The 25,164-nt window shown below is 49.8% G+C and overlaps 1 protein-coding gene across 10 annotated transcripts in view; it reads left to right on the top strand.

Moving 5' to 3' along the window:
- Nucleotides 1-25,164, top strand: part of PISD (phosphatidylserine decarboxylase) — a 39,417-nt gene that overhangs the window by 8,725 nt on the left and 5,528 nt on the right. For 3 of the 10 annotated variants that reach the window (XM_028163711.2, XM_007170647.3, XM_057527259.1), the window contains exon 3: nucleotides 2,390-2,565. The exons of 1 other annotated variant lie outside the window; for it this stretch is intronic. In XM_028163711.2, the coding sequence (XP_028019512.1) occupies nucleotides 2,390-2,565 (176 nt within the window). Of the gene's footprint in view, nucleotides 1-2,389; nucleotides 2,566-20,010; nucleotides 20,438-22,654; nucleotides 23,661-23,708; nucleotides 24,304-25,164 lie in introns of those variants that run through there. 6 more of the 10 variants (XM_057527262.1, XM_057527260.1, XM_057527263.1 and 3 more) reach the window with 6 other exon arrangements.

The following is a 25,164-nucleotide window of genomic DNA, read 5'->3' as shown; positions in this document are numbered from 1 at the left end:
CTTGAGATTTTGTTTTAACAATAACTTTATTGAGATATAATTTTCATACCATAAAATTCACCCTTTTAAGTATGCAATTCAGTGTTTTTTTTGTATACTTACAGAGTTGTACAACCATCAGCACTACCTAATTTTAGAATATTTTCATTCCCTCCTCGCCCCCCCACAATAGTAGCACTTGATCCATTAAACTGTCACTCCCCATTTCTCCCTACCCCTAGTCCCTGGCACCCATTAACCTACTTTAGGTCTCTCTAGTATGTTTCCTATACCAGACATTTCATATAAATGGAATCATACAATATGCAGCCTTTTGTGGCTGACTTCTTTTACATAATGTATTCAAGGTTCATGTTGTAGCATGTGTCAATACTTCATTTCTTTTTTATTATCAATATTCCATTGTATGGTTATACCACTTTTTTATTCATTTGTCAGTTGATGGACATTTGGATTTTTTCACTTTTTGGCTATTATGAATAATGCTGCTGTGGAGCATGCTTGACAAGTTTTTGTGTAGATGTATGTTTCACTTCCCTAAGAACTGAATTGCTAGGTCATGTGGTAGTTTTATGTTTAACATTTTGAAGAACTGAAGCCCCATTTTACAATCCCATCAGCAGTGCATGCGTGTTCCAGTTTCTCCACATCCTTACCAACACTTATCTGTCTTTTTGATTAAAACCATCCTAGTGGGTGTGAAGTTGTATCTCATCGTGGTTTTGAATTGCATTTCCCTGATTACTAATGATGCATTGGTTTGCTAGGGCTACTGGAATAGAGTACCACAAACTGAGTGGCTTAAACGGTAGAAATTTATTCTCTCACAGTTCTGGAGACTAGAGGTCCAAGATCAAGGTGCCACAGGGCTGCTTCCTTCTGAGGGGTGTGAGGGAGAGCCTCTTGTCTAGCTTCTGATGGATTGCTGGCAATATTTGGCTTTTTTGGCTTGTATTATAGAAACATCACCCTGATCTCTGCTTTCGTCTTCAGATAGCATTCTCCCTGGGTGCATGTCTGTCTCCAAATTTTCTCTTTTTATTTTTTAATTTATTTTTTAAAAAATTTATTTATTTATTTGTTTGTTTTCTGGCTGCATCGGGTCTTAGTTGCAGCATGCAGGATCTTTCATTGCGGCGCATGGGCTCTTCGCTTTGTTGCTGTGCGTGCACAGGCTTCTCTCTAGTTGTGGCGTATGGGCTCAGTAGCTGTGGTGCATGGGCTTAGTTGCCCTGTGGCATGTGGGATCTTAGTTGCCCAACCAGGGATCAAACTGGTGTCCCCTGCATTGTAAGACAGATTCTTATCCACTGGGCTACCAGGGAAGTCCCAAAATTTTCTCTTTTTATAAGCACACTAGTCATATTGGATTAGGGCCCACTGTGCTGACCTTATTTTAACTTGATTACCTCTGTAGAGACCTTTTATCCAAGTAAGATCACATTCTGAGGTGCTAAGGGTTAGGACTTCAGCATATGAATTTTAGGGGGACATAATTCAACCATAACAGATGTTGAGCATCTTTACATGTGCTTACTGGCCACTCATATATCTTCTTTGCAGAAATATCTATTCAAATTCTTAGTACATTTTAAAATTGGACTATTTATCTTTTATCGTTGAATTGTAAGAGCTTATGAGATTTTGCATTTGGGAGAATACTACTGTCCAGTCAGAGCTGGGCCTGGATCGTAAAAGTAAAATCAGAGATCCTGCGGGAGAAATGGTACCTGTCCTAGTCCTGGCCCTGTTGGTAGCCAGCGGGGCAACCTGGATTCGTTTCTTTTTTTAAATTATTTATTTATTATTATTTATTTATTATTTATTTTTGGCTGTGTTGGGTTTTCGTTTCTGTGCGAGGGCTTTCTCTAGTTGCGGCAAGCGGGGGCCACTCTTCATCGCGATGCGCGGGCCTCTCATTATCGCGGCCTGTCTTGTTGCGGAGCACAGGCTCCAGATGCGCAGGCTCAGTCGTTGTGGCTCATGGGCCTAGTCGCTCCGCGGCATGTGGGATCTTCCCAGACCAGGGCTCGAACCCGTGTCTCCTGCATTGGCAGGCAGACTCTCAACCACTGCGCCACTAGGGAAGCCCCCTGGATTCGTTTCTTGACCTCTTTGCAATTCAATGTTTTCATCTTAAATTCTGTAATTATGGTGGCAGTTGGGGTGCACTGTAGTGTCACAGGAAAGAAGCTTGTACCTTACTAGATAGAATTTGGAGGCAGCAGGGTCTTTGCAGTGACTCAGGGCTGCACCTCCCTGTCAGATCCCTTCTGGGTCCAGTCAGCTTTGCTGAGGGCTTTTCCCAGCCCTCCTGTTGGTGCTGTGTTTGCGTGACTCATACCCGTCCTTTTTCCCAGGCTCAAAATTTTCCTGCTTTTTGTTACAGATGCCAGAAAAGTCCACACTGCCCCTGCCCGAACCTTGTCCCTGCTGCGCCCCCTGCTCTTTTTGGTCGCAACGGGTGGCGGGTACGCAGGTTACCGGCAGTATGAGAAGTACCAGGAGCGAGAATGGGAGAAGCTGGGCTTGGAGATCCCACCCAAACTTGCTGGTCACTGGGAGGTAGGAACAGGATGGAACCACCTTGGGTTCTCATGGAGCACAACTGCCTGTCACTTTGTAAATTGCCCCAAAGTTAAACTGTTTGAAAAAGTGAAATGTGCTTTCTTGGAGTTCACATCTCCAGTGGTTTTGGGGCTGTTAGAGAAGTTATACCTTGGGCATCATGTCTGGCTTCCCTCTGTCTCCAGATCCACCCCTGGTCTCCCCAAGGCCTCCGAGTGGAAATTTCCTGCTCTTGAAATCTTCAGAGCCTGTGCCTTATGCTCAGGCTGGCGTCCTGACAGTTCACGCCTTCTCAAGTCTGAGGATGAGCTGGAAGGGTTGGACTTTTGTGATGTGGATAAGTTCTCACCAGAGACCAGACTGAAATCATCAAATTCCTTTATCGTTACTGCTCAAAATGCTCTCCCCGCAATTGGGCCGTGCAGTTGGGGCGGGCTTCGGTGTCGTTGTGCCTTGTGTGATACGTAATGAACCGTCTTACTCATCTGTGCTTCCCTAGGCCCAGGATATCTGACTCAGAGCAGACATTCAGTAAATACTGAAATTGAATATAAAGGTGTAAGTTTAAAAATTGCTTTCTTTTTACCCATAATTTAACGAGTGAAATATCTGAACTATCAATAGACCCTGATAGCCTGGGCAACAGAGGGGGTGAAAGCAGAGACGATGGTATTTGGGATGATGCATTTGGATTTCCCCATGAGCTGCGCCATATCAGTAATCTAGCTCAGCTGCACCCAGCGGCCAGGGTCCCAGTCCTGAAGGCAGGTTCTAAACATGCTCCTAGTAGCTGTGTGGACTTGGACATGTCACTTTCCAAGTTTTCTGTTTTTTGGTTGTATATTACAGAGTCCTTTTTTACAGAATTGTATAGTATGTGAGTCATACTTTTTAAGTATGCTGAACACTGTTTCCCATAACATTGGTGGTTTCCTCTGTAAACATATCCTTCTCCTTCAGACTAGTAAAGTACTTGTTAAGACTGTGATCCATGACCCTACTCAAGTGTTAAACCCAAGCTGGCTTCCCTCTGACCCCAGACATCTGTCAGGCTGACCCACCTGGTGACATGCCCACCTGCTTTCAGGAAATTCCCACTCATTTCAGAGGTATCGCAAGAGAATCTACATTTGGAAGAAATTTGCTACTTCCTCATTCATAAAAGACTAATGTCAGTAGTTTTTCATAGCATCCACTGTTTGTATAATTGGGATTACTGCCATATATGAGTCAATACCTGAAAAACGATTATTTGTGAAGAGGACAGGGTTGATTAGCTTCTAAGTTCTAGGCTCTGGACAGTGACAGGACACAGGAGCAGAGTGGCCTAGTACAGTGAGAGGTCTGAAGCCCCTGTGGGTAAAGAACTGGGCTTAAGTTAGGTCCTGTTCTTTCGGTGGAGTAAGATGGCTCCTGGGTTTGCAAGTTGGGCAACATTTCATTTATGAAGGGGAAATGGTCTGGGCTCAGAGTAGACGCTGTAAGATTTCAGGAGAGGCAGCAGGTTGGTGGCGGGGAGCGGGGGGAGATTCTTGAACGGGCAGATGGGGGCTGGATCTTAGTCTCACCCCCGGCTCCACCTAATCACTGACACCTCATATGAAAAATGAGAGAGTACCCCAGTCTGGCTGATCCTCAGAATTTGGGGAGCTTTAATGATATGGATTCTTTGGTCTCAGCCCTAGAGATTTAGAAAGTTTGGGCAAGGCTCAAGATCTTTGTTTTCACAAGGCCCTGCAGGTGATTCTCATGACAAGTCAGATTTAGGAATCATGGGCAGATGAGCTGTAAGGGTCCCTTCAGGGCTCCATTAGTATGTGGCAGGTGAAAATTTCTGGTGGTGATTTTGCTGCAATATAATCCCTTCCTATCCCTGAAGTCAAGTCTGGCATCTCCAGAGCTGAGAAAGAAGACAGGTTGGAAGTTACTGCTGAGATGGCCTCTGGGGTCAGTGGCACAGTTGAGGTGACTGGGTGATTTTTTCTTACCAAACAGTGTTTTCTGGGTTTCCAGGAGACAGACATGGGCAGTATAACCATCCCCACACATGAAGCCTTCCTATTAGCCCCTCTTGGTCAGAGTGCCAGCAGGAAGCCTTTGTCTTTTCCTAGCTTGTGAATTTCTCTTGTTGCAGAGAACCCTCTGGTCTTCCCTCTGTATCAAAACTCTCAAGAGCATGGTTGTAGTACCTTATGTTGAACAGCATCTCGCAGTTTTTCTGAACCCTTTTAGTTACAACAGCTCACTGAGGTAGGAAGGGCAGGTGTTAGAGCCATTTTACAAATGGAAAGACTAGTTCGTGGCAGAACAGGTTCCAGAACAGAGGTCTGTCGATGCCAAATGCCGTACTCTTGGAACAATAGATACCATGTTGCTCACAGAAGGTGCTCTTAATATAGGAGCTCGACGGTGGCAGTGAGAGATGGAAGGAGGGCTTGCTGTGTATTTGAGGTACCTCCATTCTCTGGGGCTCTGACTGTTTAAAATGGGAGGTGAATTTGAGTGGCCTGACTTGAACAGTTGTTGTCTGCGATAATGTGACGAGCATTCACATTAGCCCCCCCTCCCCACCCCGCCCCCAGCACAGCGCTCCTGAAGAATTCATGCTCACATCTTTCCTTCATGTAAATAGAATTTCCTCTTTTTGGTAACAGTTTAGAGGAAACCATAACTCCAAAATCTATGCCGCCTCACTCCCTGCAGGCTGTTCTCTGGGCTGGGGTGGGTGCAGCTCTCACGTAGGAGCAGTAAGGAGGGAGGGACAGGGTGTCAGGAGACTTGAGATCTGGGAACCAGCAGCTGCAAGGCCTTGGGTGAGTTGTGTCACCTTGGGGCTTCTGTTTTTACACATTTAAGAAAATGTTTCTAAGATTTTTGCCTGATCTAAGATTCATGTTGTTTTTTTTAAAGATTGGGAGCGTTTTTATTTATTTATTTTTTATTTATGGCTGTGTTGGGTCTTTGTTGCTGTGCATGGGCTTTTCTCTAGTTGCGGCGAGTGGGGTCTACTCTTCGTTGCGGTGTGAGGGCTTCTCATTGCGGTGGCTTCTCTTGTTGCAGAGCACGGGCTCTAGGCATGCAGGCTTCAGTAATTGCAGCACGTGGGCTCAGTAGTTGTGGCTTATGGGCTCTAGAGCACAGGCTCGGTAGTTGCGGCGCACAGGCTTAGTTGCTCCGCGGCATGTGGGATCTTCCTGGACCAGGGCTCGAACCCGTGTCCCCTGCATTGGCAGGTGGATTCTTTTTTTTTTTTTTTAAAGTAAATCGTTCTAATTTTTTTTAATTAATTAATTAATTTATGGCTGTGTTGGGTCTTCGTTTCTGTGCAAGGGCTTTCTCCAGTTGTGGCAAGCGGGGGCCACTCCTTATCGCGGTGCGCGGGCCTCTCACTGTTGCGGCCTCTCTTGTTGCGGAGCACAGGCTCCAGATGCGCAGGCTCAGTAATTGTGGCTCACGGGCCCAGTAGCTCCGCAGCATGTGGGATCTTCCCGGACCAGGGCTCGAACCCGTGTCCCCTGCACTAGCAGGCAGACTCTCAACCACTGCGCCACCAGGGAAGCCCCCTGGCAGGCGGATTCTTAACCACTGTGCCACCAGGGAAGTCCCGATTCATGTTGTTTTTATGGTAGAAAAGAAGAAAAAAAAAAAAGTTCATGCAGGGACTTCCCTGGTGGCACAGTGGTTAAGAATCCGCCTGCCGGACTTCCCTGGTGGCGCAGTGGTTAAGAATCTGCCTGCCAATGCAGGAGACACGGGTTCAAGCCCTGGTCCGGAAAGATCCCACATGCTGCGTAGCAACTAAGCCCGTGTACCACAACTACCAAGCCTGCGCTCTAGAGCCCACGAGCCACAACTGAAGCCCACGCACCTAGAGCCCGTGCTCTGCAACAAGAGAAGCCACCGCAATGAGAAGCCCGCGCATCGCAATGAAGAGTAGCCCCCGCTCGCCGCAACTACAGAAAGCCCGCGTGCAGCAATGAAGACCCAATGCAGCCAAAAGTAAATAAATAAATAAATATTTTAAAAAAACAAAAAGAATCCACCTGCCAGTGCAGGGGACACGGGTTCGAGCCCTGGTTCGGGAAGATCCCACATGCTGTGGAGCAACTAAGCCCGTGCGCCACAGCTACTGAGCCTGCTCTCTAGAGCCCGCAAGCCACAACTACTGAGCCCGCGTGCTACAGCTACTGAAGCCTGTGTGCCTAGAGCCCGTGCTCCACAACAAGAGAAGCCACCTCGATGAGAAGCCCTCACACCACAACAAAGAGTAGCCCCTGCTCGCCACAACTAGAGAAAGCCTGCGTGCAGCAAAGAAGACCCAATGTAGCAATCAATCAATCAATTTATAAAATTAAAAAAAGAGGGGCTTCCCTGGTGGCGCAGTGGTTGAGAATCTGCCTGCCAATGCAGGGGACACGGGTTCGAGCCCTGGTCTGGGAGGATCCCACATGCCGCGGAGCGGCTGGGCCCGTGAGCCACAATTACTGAGCTTGCGCGTCTGGAGCCTGTGCTCCACAATAAGAGAGGCCGCGATAGTGAGAGGCCCGCGCACCGCGATGAAGAGTGGCCCCCGCTTGCCACGACTGGAGAAAGCCCTCGCACAGAAACGAAGACTGAACACAGCCATAAATAAATAAATAAATAGATAGATAGATAGATAGATAGATAGATAGATAGATAGATAGAAAAAAGAAAGTTCACGTAATCTGCTGAGTAGAAATGAAACCTGTGTGTTTGCTGCTGTGGGATTAAGGGAATTCTGTAACTAGCAACAAAGTAACCTGTTAAAGAGAGTGGAGTCTCTGGAAGCTTTCAGAAGCATCCAGGTTCTAGTAGCTCCACTCTTTCTCTCTCTATATATGGCATCACTTTCCCCAATGTGGAAATAGCTTTGTCCTTCATCTACTTGTAAAGATGTGTTCATCTACAAAAAATAAGAAAATGCTGCAAAATATGAAGACGAAAAGAGTTGATGACCCGTAATCCTACAACCCGCAGGAAACCAGTTAACATTTTGTTGAACATCGCCCTTCTAAGCTTTTGGCTCTGTTTAGGAGTATGTGTTGTTAAATTAATTTTTATTTTTAATAAGATAGTTTAAAATTTTTAAATAAAATATGATCATGTGAAAATTCAAATAGTAAAGAAGGGATTACATAAAAATGAGCCTTTACTCTCCACCCCGTCTGCTAATCCCATTCCTGCTCTCCAGAAGCAAGCAAGAATTTTTCATGTTTTTTTAAAAAATTTATTTGTTTATTTTATTTTTGGCTGTATTGGGTTTTCATTGCTGTGGGCAGGCTTTCTCTAGTTGTGGCGAGCGGGGGCTACTCTTCGTGTGGTGTGCAGGCTTCTCATCGTGGTGGCTTCTCTTGTTGCGGAGCACGGGCTCTAGGCATGTGGGCTTCAGTAGTTGCAGCATGCAGGCTCGGTAATTGTGGTTCATGGGCTCTAGAGCGCAGGCTCAGTAGTTGTGGCGCACGGGCTTAGTTGCTCCGCAGCATGGGGGATCTTCCCAGACCAGGGCTCCAAAGCGTGTCCCCTGCATTGGCAGGCGGATTCTTAACCACTGTGTCACCAGGGAAGCCCCAAGCAAGAATTTTTAACATTTCTTGTGTATCTTCCAGAAAGTCTCTCCATACTTACATATTTATTGAAAGTTGATTTAATTTTTTTCCAATTTCATTGAGAAACAATTGATATACATCACTGTATATATGTTTAAGCTGTACATCATGATAGCTTGATACATTGTGAAATGATTACCACAATAGGTTCAGCTAATATCCATCATCTCATATAGATACAATAAAAAGAAAAGAAAGAAGAAAAGAAAAAAGAAAAAAAAAGTTTCTCCTTGTGATGAGAACTCTTAGGATTAACTCTCTTAATTTTCCTGTATGTTAATACAGCAGTGGTAACTATAGTCATCATGTTGTACATTACATCCCTAGTACTTATTTCTCTTATGTCTGGAAGTTTGTACCTTTTGGCCACCTTCCTCTAATTCCCCGCTCCCCCTCCTCCTCAGTCTGATCTGTTTTTCTGAGTTTGGTGGGTTTTTTGTTTTGTTTTTTTTGTTTTTTGTAAGATTCCACATTTAAGTGAGATCGTATGGTATTTGTCTTTTTCTGTCTGAGTCATTCCACTTAGCATAATGCCTTCAAGGTCCATCCATGTTGTCGCAAATGGTAGAATTTCCTTATTTTTTTATGGCTGAATAATACTCCATTGTAAATATATACACCATAACTTCTTTATTCATTCATCCCTTGATGGACACTTAAGTTGTTTCCATGTCTTGGCTACTGTAAATAATGCTGCTGTGGTGATTTAGTTTCTTTTTTTTTTTGAAATAAATTTATTTATTTTTGGCTGCATTGGGTCTTCATTGCTGAGCGTGGGCTTTCTCTAGTTGCAGAGAGCGGGGACTACTCTTCGTTGTGGTGTGCCGGCTTCTCATTGTGGTGACTTCTCTTGTTGCAGAGCACAGGCTTTAGGCACGGGTTTCAGTAGTTGTGGCTCGCAGGGTCTAGAGCACAGACTCAGTAGTTGTGGCGCACAGGATTAGTTGCTCTGTGGCATGTGGGATCTTCCCTGACCAGGGCTCGAACTCATGTCCCCTGCATTGGCAGGTGGATTCTTAACCATTGTGCCACCAGGGAAGCCCTGATTCAATTTCTAAGTCGACTTTACTGAGGTATTGTTTACATGCAATAAAACCCTTTTTAAGCATATAATTCATTGGTTTTAATAAATATATAGATTTGTGTAATCACCACCACACTGGAGATAGAAAATATGTATCCCCTTGCAGTCAGTATCCACCCATGGTTCCAGGCAATCACTGATCTGCTTCTTATCACTATAGATGAGTTTTTTCTTTTAAGAAATTTTATTTAAATGGAATGTACTCTGTTCTATGTGGTTTATTTTACTGACCATAATGTTGAAATTCATTCCTCTTTATTGCTGAATAGTATTTCATTGGGTGGCTATGCCACAGATTTTTTTTTTTAATTTTACTTATTTATTTTTGGCTGAGTTGGGTCTTCGTTGCTGTGCACGGGCTTTCTCTAGTTGCGGTGAGCGGGGGCTTCTCTTTGTTGTGGTGCGCGGGCTTCTCATTGCAGTGTCTTCTCTTCTTGCGGAGCACGGGCTCTAGGCACGTGGGCTTCAGTAGTTGTGGCACGTGGGCTCAGTAGTTGTGGCTCTCAGGCTCTAGAGCGCAGGCTCAGTGGTTGTGGCGCACGGGCTTAGTTGTTCTGCAGCATGTGGGATCTTCCCAGACCGGGGCTTGAACCCGTGTCCCCTGCATTGGCAGGCAGATTCTCAGCCACTGCGCCACCAGGGAAGCCCCCACAGATTATTTTTAACCCTTCATCTGTTGGTGGACATTTGGGTTGTTTGCATCTTTTGGCTATTATGTATAAAATCTATATGAATATTTGTGTTTACGTCTTTGTGTAGACATTTGTTTTCATTTCTCTTGTGTAAATACCTAAAAGTACAATTACTATTCATAGGTAACTGTGTATTTATAAGAAACCACCAAACTGTTTTGAAAATATTAATAGTTGTTTTACCATTTTGTATTCCCATTAGCAATATATGAAAATTTCTTGAATCTTATTAAATTCACTTATTCTAGTAGCTTTTTGTAGAAATTTTCATTGAAGACATTCTGTTTTTCATTTTGGAAGTTTCAAGTGGTTCTTTTTTATGTCTTCCATTTCTCTCATTATGATCATATTTTCCCATAAATCTTTGAGCATATTGTGCTTGTTTATTTAGCTGTCTCAAAGTCCTTTTCTTCTTTTCATCATCTTCTGTCATTTTGGGGTCTATTTCTTTTTTTTTTTTTTTTTCAAAAAATAAATTTATTTATTTATTTTTGGCTGCATTGGGTCTTCGTTGCTGTGCGTGGGCTTTCTCTAGTTGCGGTGAGCGGGGGCTACTCTTCGTTGCAGTGTGTGGGCTTCTCATTGCGGTGGCTTCTCTTGTTGCGGAGCATGGGCTCTAGGTGCGCAGGCTTCAGTAGTTGTGGCACACGGGCTCAGTAGTTGTGGCGCACGGGCTCAGTAGTTGTGGCTCGTGGGCTCTAGAGCTCAGGCTCAGTAGTTGTGGCGCACGGGCTTAGTTGCTCCACGGCATGTGGGATCTTCCCGGAACAGCGATGGAACCCATGTTCCCTGCATTGTATTTTTGGCTGCGTTGGGTCTTCATTGCTGCACGCAGGCTTTCTCTAGTTGCGGCAGCGGGGGTACTCTTTTGTTGTGGTGCGCAGGCTTCTTGTTGAGGTGGCTTCTCTTGTTGCAGAGCACGGGCTATAGGTGCACGGGCTTCAGTAGTTGTGGCACATGGGCTCAGCAGTTGTGGCTCATGAGCTCTAGAGCACAGGCTCAGTAGTTGTGGCATACGGTCTTAGTTGCTCTGCGGCATGTGGGATCTTCCCGGACCAGGGCTCGAACCCGTGTCCCCTGCATTGGCAGGCATATTCTTAACCACTGCGCCACCAGGGAAGCCCCATCATACTGTTTTGCAACCATTACCACTATCCATTCCTAGAACTTTTTCATCATCTCAAACAGAAACTTTGTACCTATTAAATAATATTCCCTAGTCTACCTCCCACCCAACCCCCTTAAGCACTGTTCTATTCTGTCTCTGTGAAGACTATTCTAAGTACTTCATATTAGTGGAATCATACAACATTTGTCCTTTGGTGTCTGGCTTATTATTTCACTTACCATATTTTCAAGATTCATCATGTTTATAGCATGTTTCAGAGTTTCATTCCTTTTTAAGGCTGAATAGTATTCCATTTTATGGATAGACCACGTTTTGTTTATCATCTATTGATAGATAGTGGGTTGTTTCCACTTTGGCTCTTGGAATAGTGCTTCTGTGAGCATTGATGTACAGGTATCTGTTTGAGTCTTTGCTTTCAGTTCTTTTGGGTGTATAGGAGTGGAATTTCTGGATCATATGGTCAGTCTGTGTTTAACTTTTTGAGGAACTGCCAAACTTTTCCACAGTGGCTGTACCATTTTATATTCCCATTCGCGTTGTATGAGGATTCCACTTTCTCCACATCCTCACCAACACCTTTTATTTTTTTAATTTTTAAATTTAATTTTATTTATTTTTTTATAAAGCAGGTTATTAGTCATCAATTTTATACACATCAGTGTATACATGTCAATCCCAATTGCCCAATTCATCACCCCACCATCCCCACCCCACCCCCCGCCGCTTTCCCCCCTTGGTGTCCATATGTTTGTTCTCTACATCTGTGTCTCAACTTTTGCCCTGCAAACCGGTTCATCTGTACCATTTTTCTAGGTTCCACATACATGCATTAATATACGTTATTTGTTTTTCTCTTTCTGACTTACTTCACTCTGTACGACAGTCTCTGGATCCATCCACGTCTCAACAAATGACCCAATTTCGTTCCTTTTTATGGCTGAGTAATATTCCATTGTATATATGTACCACAACTTCTTTATCCATTCGTCTGTCGATGGGCATTTAGGTTGCTTCCATGACCTGGCTGTTGTAAATAGTGCTGCAATGAACATTGGGGTGCATGTGTCTTTTTGAATTATGGTTTTCTTTGGGTATATGCCCAGTAGTAGGATTGCTGGATCATATGGTAAATCTATTTTTAGTTTTTTAAGGAACCTCCATACTGTTCTCCATAGTGGCTGTATCAATTTACCTTCCCACCAACAGTGCAAGAGGGTTCCCTTTTCTCCACACCCTCTCCAGCATTTGTTGTTTGTAGATTTTCTGATGATGCCCATTCTAACTGGTGTGAGGTGATACCTCATTGTAATTTTGATTTGCATTTCTCTAATAATTAGTGATGTTGAGCATCTTTTCATGTGCTTCTTGGCCATCTGTATGTCTTCTTTGGAGAAATGTCTGTTTAGGTCTTCTGCCCATTTTTGGATTGGGTTGTTTGTTTTTTTAATATTGAGCTGCATGAGCTGTTTATATATTTTGGAGATTAATCCTTTGTCCATTGATTCGTTTGCAAATATTTTCTCCCTTTCTGAGGGTTGTCTTTTCGTCTTGTTTATGGTTTCCTTTGCTGGGCAAAAGCTTTGAAGTTTCATTAGGTCCCATTTGTTTATTTTTGTTTTTATTTCCATTACTCTAGGAGGTGGATCAGAAAAGATCTTGCTGTGATTTATGTCAAAGAGTGTTCTTCCTATGTTTTCCTCTAAGAGTTTTATAGTGTCCAGTCTTACATTTAGGTCTCTAATCCACCTTTTAATTTATTTTTTATAATAGCCATCCTAATGGGTGTGAAATGGTATCTCATTGAGGTTTGGATTTTCATTTTCTAATGACTAGTGATGTTGAGCATCCTTTCACATGCTTATAGGCTATTTATATATCTTTGGAAAAACGTCTATTCAAGCCCTTTGTCCATTTTTTAAAAAATTTATTTATTTATTTATGGCTGTGTTGGGTCTTCGTTGCTGCACACGGGCTTTCTCTAGTTGTGGCGAGCGGGGGCTACTCTTTGTTGTGGTGCGCGAGCTTCTCATTGCGGTGGCTTCTCTTGCTGCAGAGCACGGGCTCAAGAGCGCAGGCTCAGTAGTTGTGGTGCATGGGCTTCGTTGCTCCGTGGTATGTGGGATCTTCCCGGACCAGGGCTTGAACCCGTGTCCCCTGTATTGGCAGGTGGATTCTTAACCACTGCGCCACCAGGGAAGTCCCCCTTTGTCCATTTTTGAATTGTGTGGTTTTCGTTGCTGAGTTGCAGGAGTTCTTTATTTTTATGGATACTAGACCCTTATCTGGTATATGTATTTGCAAATATTTTTCTCCCATTCTATGGCTTATCTTTTTACTCTCTTGGTCATATCTTTTGATGAAGTCCAATTTATCTATTTATACTTCTATTTCCTGTTTCTGGTGTCATATCCAAGAAATCATTTCTGAATCCAGTGTCATGAAGATTTTCTCCTATTTTCCTCTAAGAATTTTATAGTTTTAGGTCTTGTGTTTAGGTCTTTGATCCATTTTGAATTGTTTTTTAATATCGTGTAAGGTTAAGTATCTGACTTCATTCATGGGAATGTGCAGTTTTCCCAGCACATTCCCATTGAATGGTCTTGGCCCCCTTCTGGAAGTCAGTCTCATTCCCTTGTAAATGACAGAGGTGATGTAATGATCTGACAGAATGTTGGAGAACTGGGAGGACAGTCATGATTCCCACCCCTTCTCACCTGACGACTTGTTGCATAATCACGGGCTTTATTTTTCACTTCATGTCTGTCTGGTTTCTTTTTTGTGTTTTTGTTTTTTTGTTTTTTATAAATTTATTTATTTATTTTTGGCTGCATTGGGTCTTCGCTGCTGCGCGCGGGCTTTCTCTAGTTGCGGCAAGCGGGGGCTGCTCTTCGTTGCGGTGAGTGGGCTTCTCACTGCGGCGGCTTCTCTTGTTGCAGAGCTACAGGCTCCAGGCGCGCAGGCTTCAGTAGTTGTGGCGCACGAGCTTAGTTGCTCTGCGGCATGTGGGATCTTCCTGGACCAGGGATCGAAACCGTGTCCCCTGCATTGGCAGGGGGATTCTTAACCACTGCGCCACCAGGGAAGCCCTGTCTGTTTTTTTAAATGGATATACAGTTGACCCTTGAACAATGCGGGGGGTTAGGGGCACTGACTCCCTTCCCCCCAGCAACTGAAAATATGCATATAACTTTACAGGCCACTCTCGGTATGCGTGGCTTCACATCCTCCAATTATGTAGTACTGTAGTACGTATTTATTGAAAAAAGTCTGCTTATAAGTGGACCTGCGCATTCAAACCTGTGTTGTTCAGGGGTCAGCTACTCCTGTTTTGTATCTTGCCTTTTTTACCTTATACATATTGCTACATATGATGATTTTACAAGACTTCATGTAACTACATACCTTAAGTGGCTCTACTACCATAGTGGATTCTGGTGCCCCGGTGGTTTTTACCATCGTGATTAACGTTGTAGAGCACATCTTTGCACGTAGGCCTTTTCCTCAGGCTGAATGCCTCAGTGTAGAATTGCTGTCTGAAGGGGTCTGGGCACCTGCACGATTTTTGCTACATGTTTGCCATCTAAAACTATTGTACCCGTTAGTAATAGGCATTGTTGGGTATATGAACCACACTGGGTGTTACTGAAACAGTTGTCATAGATGAACACCATTCACCATTCCTCTCTTCTTGAATTTGCTGCTTCATTCAGCAAATCTTTGAGCTCCTTCCAGATGCCAGGCCCTGTTGAGATGCTGGGGATCCACTGGTAAATAGAGCTAGCGCTCCCGTCCTCAGAGAGCTTCCCTTATTAGGGGCTGAGACAGCTGAGAAACAGACGGACACATGGACATGTCTAGTGGTTGAAAGGCTGTGTGAGAACATAGACAGGTAAAGGGCACAGTGTCTGAGGCTGGGGTAGAGTTGGGCTGGGACCAAGGCAGTCAGGGAAGGAAGGAAGGCCCCGCTTAGTGCCTTGTGGGCTGAGGGTGCATCTCAGGGGCCGGGAGAGTGGTCCAGGGAGAGGCTTGAGATGGATAGAGAACACTTGTCGCTGTTTAGGGAGAACAAAGAGCCCCTGTGGCTGGAGGCACAGAGGGCAGGAAGGTAGGAGGGCAGGAGGACCCATGGCGCCAGCTCAGCCTGTCCTCTGAGTGAGTGCTGAGTGGTCTGGGTTCTGATCCAGTCATCCTGGCTGCTGTGGAGACAGATTAGGGGACCTGTTGGGAGGCTCTGACAGGATCCCAGCAAGAGAAGGTGGTGGCCTGGATCAGAGTGGGGAGCAGTGGAGTTGGGGTGGGGGGGAGGCACTCAATTCTGGTATTTTTTTTTATTGAAGTATAGTTGATGTACAGTATAAGTTACAGGTGTGCAATATAGTGATTCATAATTTTTAAAGGTTAAACTCCTTTTAAGGTTATTATAAACTATTGGCTCTATTCCCTATGTTGTACAGTATATTTTTGCAACTTATTTAATTCATTATTTATTTTTGGCTGCGTTGGGTCTTCGTTGCTGTGTGCGGACTTTCTCTAGTTGCGGCGAGCGGGGACTACTCTTCATTGCACTGCGCGGGCTTCTCATTCTTCTCATTGTGGTGGCTTCTCTTGTGGCGGAGTGTGGTCTCTAGGCATGCGGGCTTCAGTAGTTGTGGCACGTGGGCTCAGTAGTTGTGGCTCTCAGGCTGTAGAGTGCAGGTTCAGTAGTTGTGGTTCACGGGCTTAGTTGCTCCGTGGCATGTGGGATCTTCCCGGACCAGGGCTCGAGCCCGTGTCCCCTGCATTGGCAGGCGGATTCGTAACCGTTGCACCACCAGGGAAGTCCTTGTAACTTATTTTATACCTAATAGTTTGTACCTCTTACTCTCCTATCCCAATATTCCTCCCCACCCCCACCCCCCTCCACTGGTAACCACTAGTTCTCTGTATCTGTGAGTCTGCTGCTTTTTTGTTATATTCACTAGTTTGTTGTAATTTTTAGATTCCACATTCGATTCTGGGTATGTTTTGAGGGGAGAGTGGACAGGATGCACTGATGGATTGCATGCGGGGGGAGAGAGAAATGGAAAATGACTCGTGAGTTTTGACTTGAGTGGATGGAGGGGTGGAGTAGCTCTTTACTGAGAGCAGTGGAGGAAATAGGGAACATCAAGAATCATACCTTAATACAGTTTGTAATTTGCTTTTTTTAAAATGTGAGTCCACTTCAACATTTTCATGTGTTTATTCTCTGTCTATACTGGCTCAGAGTATTTGTAAGTTTAACGTTTAATCTGAATGGCACGGAACAAGGAATCCACCACACTCCTCCGGCTCTGGTCAGACCAGGAGAACGCTCTGCCCTTAGAACTGGAGCTGCGAGCAGGCCGAGTGCCGGGCATGGAGGAGGGGACGCGTCCACGAGTTTCTTTTCAGGAACTCATGGTGTCCTTCCTGAAAAAGGTCAGGGTTTGGGGTCAAAGAGCCCAGCTACCTTATTTGGGCTACCTGGGCCTGGCGTTTGGCCTCGGTGGGGAGGGTGGTCGCCACCGGGCCTCTATGGAGAACTGGCTTCAAGGGAGCAGCACTGACCGGAGCTGGAAGGCCACTGCCTGTGCCCGAGCATCGCAGTCTGCGTTTGTGTGGCAGCTATGATTTCAGATATGCTGTCCTTTTTGTCCCTATAAGTCAAAGGGGGGAACAGACCTTCATAAGTGTTTCTTACCAAGAGGGGTGGAAGGTGTGTAGCGTCTGTAAGCCCAGGTCACCAGGTGACCTGGATGGCAGGTGTGTATGGGGGGAGTGCCCAGGTGTGCTCCCCCTCCCTCTGGGGTTTCCTGTTCCATGAAGGGTGGCATCTGGTGGCAGATTTCCCTTGGTCTCTGGCGCTTCTGAGGAGTCCTTTTTGCCTTCACGGGTCCTGAGGACAGAGGTGCAGGTGGTGGGGAAGCTGGCCTGGTAGAAAGGAGGGCCCTTTGGGGAAGAAGCTGTCCACGTGTCCCTCCTCCTGCAAACCAAGGAGCTGACTCTGCGGAGATGGGGCCCTAGGCTGCAGAGCGGGCTGCTGTCATCGGAGGGCTGCTGCCTGGACAGGAGTGAGGGGTTCGGCTCGGAACTGCCCCACCCGCCTCATGAAGCAGGAGCGGTGGGCATGATGCTGCCTCAGGGCCAGAGAGGCGCTGTGTGCTGAATGCGGTCTTGAGTTTTTCTCCCCAGTAGTAGAATTTAGAGGTTTTTCTGTGGCTTAAAGCAAAGTCTTCCAGTTTTTTATTGTGAATACTTCTGAACAGAGTAGAAAAGTTGAGAGAAGTGTTACCCACACACACTGCTTGAGTGACCAGTTATTAATGTTTTCTTGTATCTGCTTTGTCTCTGTGCATATGTATGGACTCTTCTCTGAGCCACTGAAAGTACATAGCAGACATTATGAAACTTCACCCCTAAACACTGAAGTCCACATCTGAGCATAATAACATGGTTTGTTGTCATCTTGTCTGGCCATGGGGTGCGTTAGCACCGCTTCCTTGTTTCTGCCCTCAGTTTAGTATTTTTAAAATGTGAGGTGTGATGTTCCAGTTCTGAAAAGGAATAAAGCCAGATCAGCCTGTCAGGTCTCCCACGTCGCTCACCCCTACCCTGTCGATCTGCACTTGGCATTTCCTTCGCTCCACGAGTCCATGACCCTGGACAGTGTAGAACGTGTTTTGCATGTTTTTAAACTTCCTGTAATTGTTATAGCTTTATTGTTCCCCTCTGTGAACAGGCTGCTCTTAAATGAGAATGATGTAGGAATAAATAAATACCTGGTCCTATGCTGGCAGGGGGTGGAGATTCAGTAAGTACTATTTTACCTCTTACCTAATAGGTGTTGAGAAGACAGTTCTGGATGTTAAAATGGGCAGACAGTCAAGTTGGTGGGAAGTAGACCCTGCTGCCTGCCCAGCTCTGACCTCAGAGAATCCTGGGCTCATTCCAGGGCAGGAGGACATCTCAAGGCCTCAGGGACCTCCTTCGTGGTACGTGCCAGGAGCTGTGGCAGCCACTCCAGCCTTTCCTCTCCCCTGCCTCCCCCAGCCCAAGGGGGTGCTCTGTGCCTGCACCACTAAGGGGAAAGGGAATGGACAAGGCTGGGCTCCGGCCTAGAGGGAGCTTTCTGCTGGGCTTCCTTACCCTGCTGCACCCTCCTCGCTGCCTGGGTGGCAGAGAAGTCATCTGGGCTGGTGGGATTGCTAGGAAACATTCGAGAACACGAAGGGAGAATTTGGCAGGGCTGTGAGAAGCCTTCAGATCAAGGAATCACCTGAGGGTAGTCCGTGCTTGTCCGGGCTCCTGCCCAGGCTTCTGTGAGGCTGATAACCTGCCCCTGGCTCCTCGTGCCAGCCTTGGGACACCGGACACCAACCATCACCTCTCTTCTTCGAGGGGCCTCCATCGGCCCCCAGGGAATGAGAATTAACAGAGAGCACCTGCCACCACTGCCCCGCCACTCCCTTCTGTCCCCTGGCACAGCAGGGCACGGAGTTCACTCTGCAAGGAGCGGGGGAGTGGCAGTGGGTTGCCTGAGGAGGTTGGCCTGTCCACGGGTGCTGCGGCCAAGTGGCCTGGGGCCTGCAGAGCCTCGCAGTGGCACTAGGTGGCACTCCCGCCCAGGGGAGTCCAAACAAGGTGGGAGGACTAGAAATTAAGGACCAAGTGTGGGTGGCCAGAAGGGACCTCATTTGGGCTGGGAGAGTAAACCTTCCAAGGGGTTTTTTCTTACTCCCAGAAATCATGTTGAGTATTGTCTGGAATATTGTCCAGAAGGCATTTCCCTCCTGAGATATACGTGATGGAGGGCAGGTTAGAAGGCTGGGCGGGCTAATCTCAGGGCAGACCTGTGGGCTGGTTTATGAGTTTCCTAGACGCCAGTCAGCCTGAGAGGCTTTGAATGATTACAGAGGAGCTCTGGTCCATATGGAGCAGCCCAGTTGGTCATTTTACAGTGGAGAGCATCAGCGCTCCACAGGCCGCTCAGCAAGTAAGAATCTGGGCTTTTGATCCAGACTTGTTTTTCCCCCTTAGGTCTAACTTGGGTCCTGCTGGATGCACTGCAGGCTTTGAGGAAGTCAGGACAGTCTTCCTGGATTTCTGGTTCTGGAATTTAGTGTTGCTAAGATTGTGTGTCAGCATCTTCTGTGCTTTAACTCCTTTTCATTCCATCTCGAGTGGTGGTTGGTTAGAGCTCTGAGGTGAGCAGGGGTCTAAAGTCTCGCTGGGGCTCCAAGAATGCTGTGAGCCCAGGCTAGGAGGCTGAGGTCGGCTGTGCACCTCCCTGCCTCCCAGTTCCTACTGGCGTCCCAAGGATCCCTCCAGCTTGTTACGGAACACTTGGTTGGGCTGGATCCGGATGAGGGGGCAGGTGTGTGGGGCTGTGTCTGCATGCTGCTGTGTCCTCTTCCAGGCTGCCTTGGCTGAGCTGCCCATCTCTTCACAAGCCCTGTCAGCTCTCTTCCTGGTCTAAATGTTGCTTTAGAAACTAAATTCCCAGTGGTCAAAAGAAGCTGGGGTTGTTCAGCTAATCAGGTTCCTGAATTCCACATGCTTTTTGTGGTTGAGTAGTGGTGGTGTTCCCCGCTGGACCCTCCCCCTCCCCTAAAAAGTGTTAAGCTGGTTCATTCCATCCCATGTTGACTGAGTGCTTTCAGTAGACATGGGGGTAGGGTGCTGACCCTGCAGGCTGGGGCCCCACCATCTAGTGGGGTAGAAAGATAAGGCGAGAATCACCCCACAGGTCTTGATCCCCGCGAGGAAGCGTATGTGCTGGGCGGGGGTGGACCTTGCCCACTGGGTCTTGTTTGCTGGTCTGCACCAGGGGATTTTGTGTGTCAGGGTGTGTCTGCCTGGAGGAGAGGGGGTGGGGTGAGGAGCAGCCTTTGTCTTCAGGGTCGGGTGTAGGAAGGAGCGAGGGCTTCGAGGGCTAGAAAAGGTGTCTGGAGGTGGCTTTGTGCTCAGTCCAGAGAAGCCGGCCCTCGGGTGAGGTCCGCAGCACGTGGAGGCCCTGGCGGCCCGGAGGGGTGTGTGGGAGGAGCTCGCGGCCCAGGGAGCCCAGCACCGCCCCCAGGAGGCACCCGCGAAGTCCTGTGGCCGTCGGGCCGGTCCTTGGCCCCGCCCCTCCCCTTAAAGGAACCCCGGGCTGGGGGGCGGGGCGCGGCTGACGAGCGAGCCTGGTGTCCGGTCTCCTGCTGCCGCCCCGGCGGCCTGACTGGCTGGAGCCGAGCCCCCGCCCGCCCGCCCGCCCGCAGTCAGGCTTCCGAGGAGCGGCGCCTCCCTGCGAGTTCAGCCGGCGCGCGGCGCGGAAGCCAGTGGAGCGGACAACCTGCCGGTGAGTGAGCGGCCGCGGCCGAGCCGCCCCGCGCAAGCGGAAGGCCTGCTCGCGTAGCCGGGAGGCCGGTCGCCCCTCACCGCTTGGGGCCTGAGGAGCCCACCCCCCAACCCCGATCGAGTGTGGCTTCCCTGGCCCCACACGGTGGGTCACGGGGCCGGGCAGGATGAGCTCACTTCCTTCGCGTCGTGTAGCATCTCCTCGCCTCCCGGCCCGGAAAAGGGAAATGTGGGCGTTGCGGGCGGCTCGATGTCCTCCTGCGCCCATTTCCTCAGTTCTGCCCGAAGGGTCTGGGACGGGCGCCAGAGAGGGAGGGAAGCGGCAGTGTTCCTCGGTGGGACCCGGATATGCTGCAGTTGTCACCATGTACCAGCCAAGGGGCGGGAGGGGGTGACACCCCGCCCTTCCCAGAACCCCATTCCCCGCTAGTGCTAAGGATTGCCCCAGAGAAGGTTCCTTTCCTTGAGGGGATTTATGGAAGAGTCCTGCCGAGTCCTGTCCCCATCTCTACCGCCCTTGAAAGAGGTGCCTCTGGACCCTTCTCTTTGCTTCCTCTTCTCTCGCCCAAGGCTTCCCCAAGATGGCTCACCCATTTCACCCGGGAGAGTCCATTTTCCTGGTTCCCTACTTGACATTTTGTCAGCTTCTAGCCTTGGAACTCAGGGGAGGAATGGTTGGTAGCCCCACCTGGACACAGCTACCCAGCAGCCCTGCCCTCCAGAGCTGGGAGTGTGCACAGCAAGTCAGGCTGGGGACACATGTTTTGGGGGGCACTGGGGTTTCTGCTGAGGCTTCAGGCCGGATAACTGGCACCCAGTGAACTTTCCACTCAGGGAGCAGGAGCACATCCTTGGACTCTCTTAGGCTGGACACGTGCAGGGTTACAAGGCCTTCGTCGAGGGCAGTGAGGGGTGGGTGGGGATGTTGCAGCACCTCTGGGGTGTGAACCCCCAGAACAGCCGTCCTGACAAAGGTGAGCTCCCCCCAACATGGTCCTGTTGAGCCATCCCTTCCTACTCACATCATCGCTGCCCCTGTGGTTTGGGCTCCTCTGTCAGAACTGCCTCCTCTGCCCTGTTCCTTCCGTCTTCCCAGTGGTAGCAAACTTCTGTCCTCCCAGAGCGTGGGTTTGGAAAGGGAGGGGAGGCACTGGGAGCCAGGTCTGGGGCGTGAGGCTGCACTAAGCTCTTGGGTGGAAGAGAGGCATAGGGTTTCTGAGCAGAGTTGTTCTTGGCCTTGGTCACAGCTTTGATCTGAGACTCAAGGCGGGTGAGCAGGAGGAAGGACCCTTCCCATTTCCAGATGAGGAAACTGAGACTCAGAGAGCACGTGTGACTTGCAAGGCCTTTCTCAGCTCTCAGGGCGAGGGTGGTGGGGAGGGCATCCAGGATCACAGTAACCAGATTGTCCTTGCCCCCCACCAAAGCTTCTGTGTTCTCATGTTCCACATGGCCATGTAATGACTTTAAAGTCCTACTGGTCATAGCCCCAAACTCACCTCCACAGAGTGTCCTTGAGACTCTCGGGAGAGAGGGAAGGTGTCTGTACTTCTCTGCTTCAGGGCGCTGTCCTTGCAGGCTCCTCCTTCAGGCCTGACCTCCCCAAGTTGCACTCAGGGAACCAGAGAGGGAGAAAGCTCTAGCTTGGCCTCCAAAGGCCACTGTAGGCACAGAGGGCAAGTGGGGCTCTGAGATGGGGATGCTGGGAGCACTGTTGGCTGAGCAAGTGGCTCTGCTCTTGGGAAGTGAGAAGGGGTGACCTCTAGGGACCCCCTTCCCTCCGTCCTGCGGCTCTGAGCTAGTCAGAGGGTGTTGGCCCGTTTCCTGATGGACAGCTGAATTCATGTCAGCTTGCTGGGGGCCTTTTGGGGAACACTGGTGATTTAAAAGAAACCTGACCCTGGTCTCAGTGTCCCGTTTTAGAAGAGGAAGTGGAGTAGTGACGGAGACAGGACTGAGGCGTGAAGACCTCCTGCCCAGCTTCTCAGGGCAGTTCCTGGAGTCTCTCCAGGATAGCAGCTCCTTGGGCTGGTCCCCCAGAGTCCCCTCCACTGCCCTGGTGGGCTGTGTGGTCCGGCCAGGCCCCTGGACTGGAGGCCTTGGGGGAGAATGCAATGCAAAGGCACACACAGGTATCTGCTTTGAGGTCCTGAGGTTTTGGGCCAAGCTGGGTTTGTCTGTGGGTTCCTGAATGTGCTTTTCTGACAACATTCTGCAGCGGTCAAGGTCCCACCGAGGAAAAGGGGCAGGAGGAGGCCTGGCTTCCATCCCCATCCACAAGGCGTCACCAGCCCCCACCGTGAATCCCGGGTGTGCGCGCAGCCCAAGCTTTCTAGAGTTTCTAGAGTCGGGGAGAGAGCCTTGTCCTGGAGCCTAGCTTCGGGCGCAACCCTGACTGCCTATCACCCCGCTGGGCCTGTTTCCTGGGGAGCCGGCAGGAGGCGAGTTTGGGGCCCGAAGATGGGAGGGCGGGGCAGGGTTTGTGCTTGGCAGGTGGGCGGATCTGTGCTCGGCAGGTGGGCGGGGCTGTGCTCGGCAGGTGGGCTGTAGGAAGGGAGTTAGTGGGACCTCAGCTCGAGCCTGGCCAGGCAAAAGCCAGAGTGTCCATGGGGCCTCGGGCAGGAGGAGGCCTATGCGGGCGCCGTCCTGCCATTCAGCGGCCACTCAGCGAGGCGGGTGGCCTGGGGAGATGAGGTTGCCGAGGGGTCCTGGTCTGAGGTGGGGTGGGCCTTGGCAGGGGTGGAAATCCATGCTCACGTCCAAACCTTAGTCAGCCTAGTCCAGCCCCATGGCCACTCACACCTAGAGATCTGGCAGGTGCCGGGCTGGCGGTTTTTACCTCCTTGGCTGAGGTGGGTTTGCCCAGGACCTCAGAAGTTCAGCCTGTGAGGGTCGAGCCATGTCCGAGTTGGGGCCTCTTGGTCGGTCTCAGCACGGGGGCCTGGGTCGGGTCAGTTCTCTGCCTTCGGAGCAGCCTGGGACCCCGCATGTCTTCATCTAAAGACGACGCCGGGCGCATGGGTTGGGGGCTGCGCTGGGCGGGGCTGTGACTCCCAGGCTGCGGAATGTTTGCTCTCCTCCTGCCCATGATCTGCAGAGGCTGGGCGTCCTCGCAGGGAGCCGGGCGGCCACGGACCAAAGTGCTGATCCTCCCCAGAGAGATGGGAAGGCGGGGCGGCCGGTTTCCCTGAGGTCGCCCTGGTGCCCCTCTTCAGAGGAGGCAGGTATGGGGGGCCCTGAGGTGGGGGGTGGGGGAGACGACGAGGAGAGAGCCGGAGCAGGCCAGATGCTGGGGTCTCACCGCCGCGCCTCTCCCGCCTTCCTGCGCCCTCATCCCTCAGATGCTACTTTGTCATCTGAAAGGAAAATGGGTCAGGTCCCGGCGAGGGAGGGGCCGCCAGGGCCGCAGACAGGCTGACGCTGGGCGCCCGCCTGGAGCGCGGGGCTCAGATTCCCGCTTGTGCTCCTGGGTTCAGAGGCGCCGGGTCCCCTCCCTGCCGGGAGCGGGCAGGCAGCCAGGCCAGGGACAGAACGGGCCGAGGGCGGGGCCGGTGCGCAGGCCGAGCAGGTGTGTGATCGGTGCCTGTCTCTGCAACAGCCCTGATCCGTTGGACTGGACCTAGCCAGGGAGCAGTCCCCCAGCCGCAGCCGCCGGGGCGAGGAGCGGTGACAGCGCAGGAGCTCCAGGGGGGAAGGGAGGAAGGAGGAGAGACAAAGGGAGCGAGCCTGGCACTGCCTCCCTGCGCCGCCCACCATGTGTCAGTCAGAGGCGCGGCGAGGACCGGAGCTCCGCGCGGCAAAATGGTGAGATGCTGCGGGCCACGGCTGCATCCTAACCTGGCCTCGCCCCGCCTCGACCTCCGAAAGGTCAGAGTTCACGTCCAGCGGCCCCGTGGTGGAGGTGGTGGCGGCGGCAGGGGGCCGGGGGACCAGCCCCCGTGGCTGGAGGGGTCCAGCCCGGGGGGGCCTGAGTTGGAGAGCCCGTTTCAGGTACTGGGGGGCCAGCAGGCTGGTGGGCCAGTGTCTGTGCTGCGCCTCCGCCCCGCTGCAGCGCAGCTCCTCCGAGATTGGTCCCCGTACTTCTGCAGAGAGCAAGGCGGATGGGGGGAGCCCAGGGGAGAGCAGTGATGTGTCAGGCTTTGCTTGGCCCCTACCCACTTGCCAGACCTTTTTAAAGCTGGAGGGGGTGGGATGGGAGAGACAATGGACACAGGGGATCTGGTGAGCAGTGGAGAAGCAGTGCCTCCCAGGGCCACTATTGAGCTGCAAGGCCTGGCCTTCGGCTCAGTTCTCCAGTTTTTTCTGCTTTTCATATCAGCTGAGGTGCCTCTTTGTTCCTTGGTTTGTTGAGCAATTGCGGGCAGAGGACAGAGCTGCTCTGAGAGCACACAGGCACAGATGGAGCCTTATTCTTGAGTTGAATGCAGTGTTTCTGTAGATGAGGAAACCAAAGGCCCGGGACATTCTCAGAGTGGGTGGCAGTGTGGTCTCCTGATGGCCACACTGGGGCCTCAGGAGCACTTTCTAGGTCCTAGGCATGTGGCAAGGCGACTTGGGCCTCAGCGTCACTCAGCGTCATGCCTCAGGAGGGCCAGGGTTCCAGTGGAAAGGCTCATCCCAGAGTTGGCTCCCCCAAGGCTGAGCCTGGCTGAATGCGCTGAATTTGAGCTGGTGGGGTCTGGGGAAGGCCCACCTATGTTTATCAGAAGGAGGGGCTTGGGTCAGGTG

Source organism: Balaenoptera acutorostrata, chromosome 13 (genome assembly GCF_949987535.1).
Source record: "Balaenoptera acutorostrata chromosome 13, mBalAcu1.1, whole genome shotgun sequence".
Classification (NCBI taxonomy): Eukaryota; Metazoa; Chordata; class Mammalia; order Artiodactyla; family Balaenopteridae; genus Balaenoptera; species Balaenoptera acutorostrata.
Note: the sequence above shows the minus strand (reverse complement) of the source record. Positions and strands in the feature narration are given on the sequence as shown.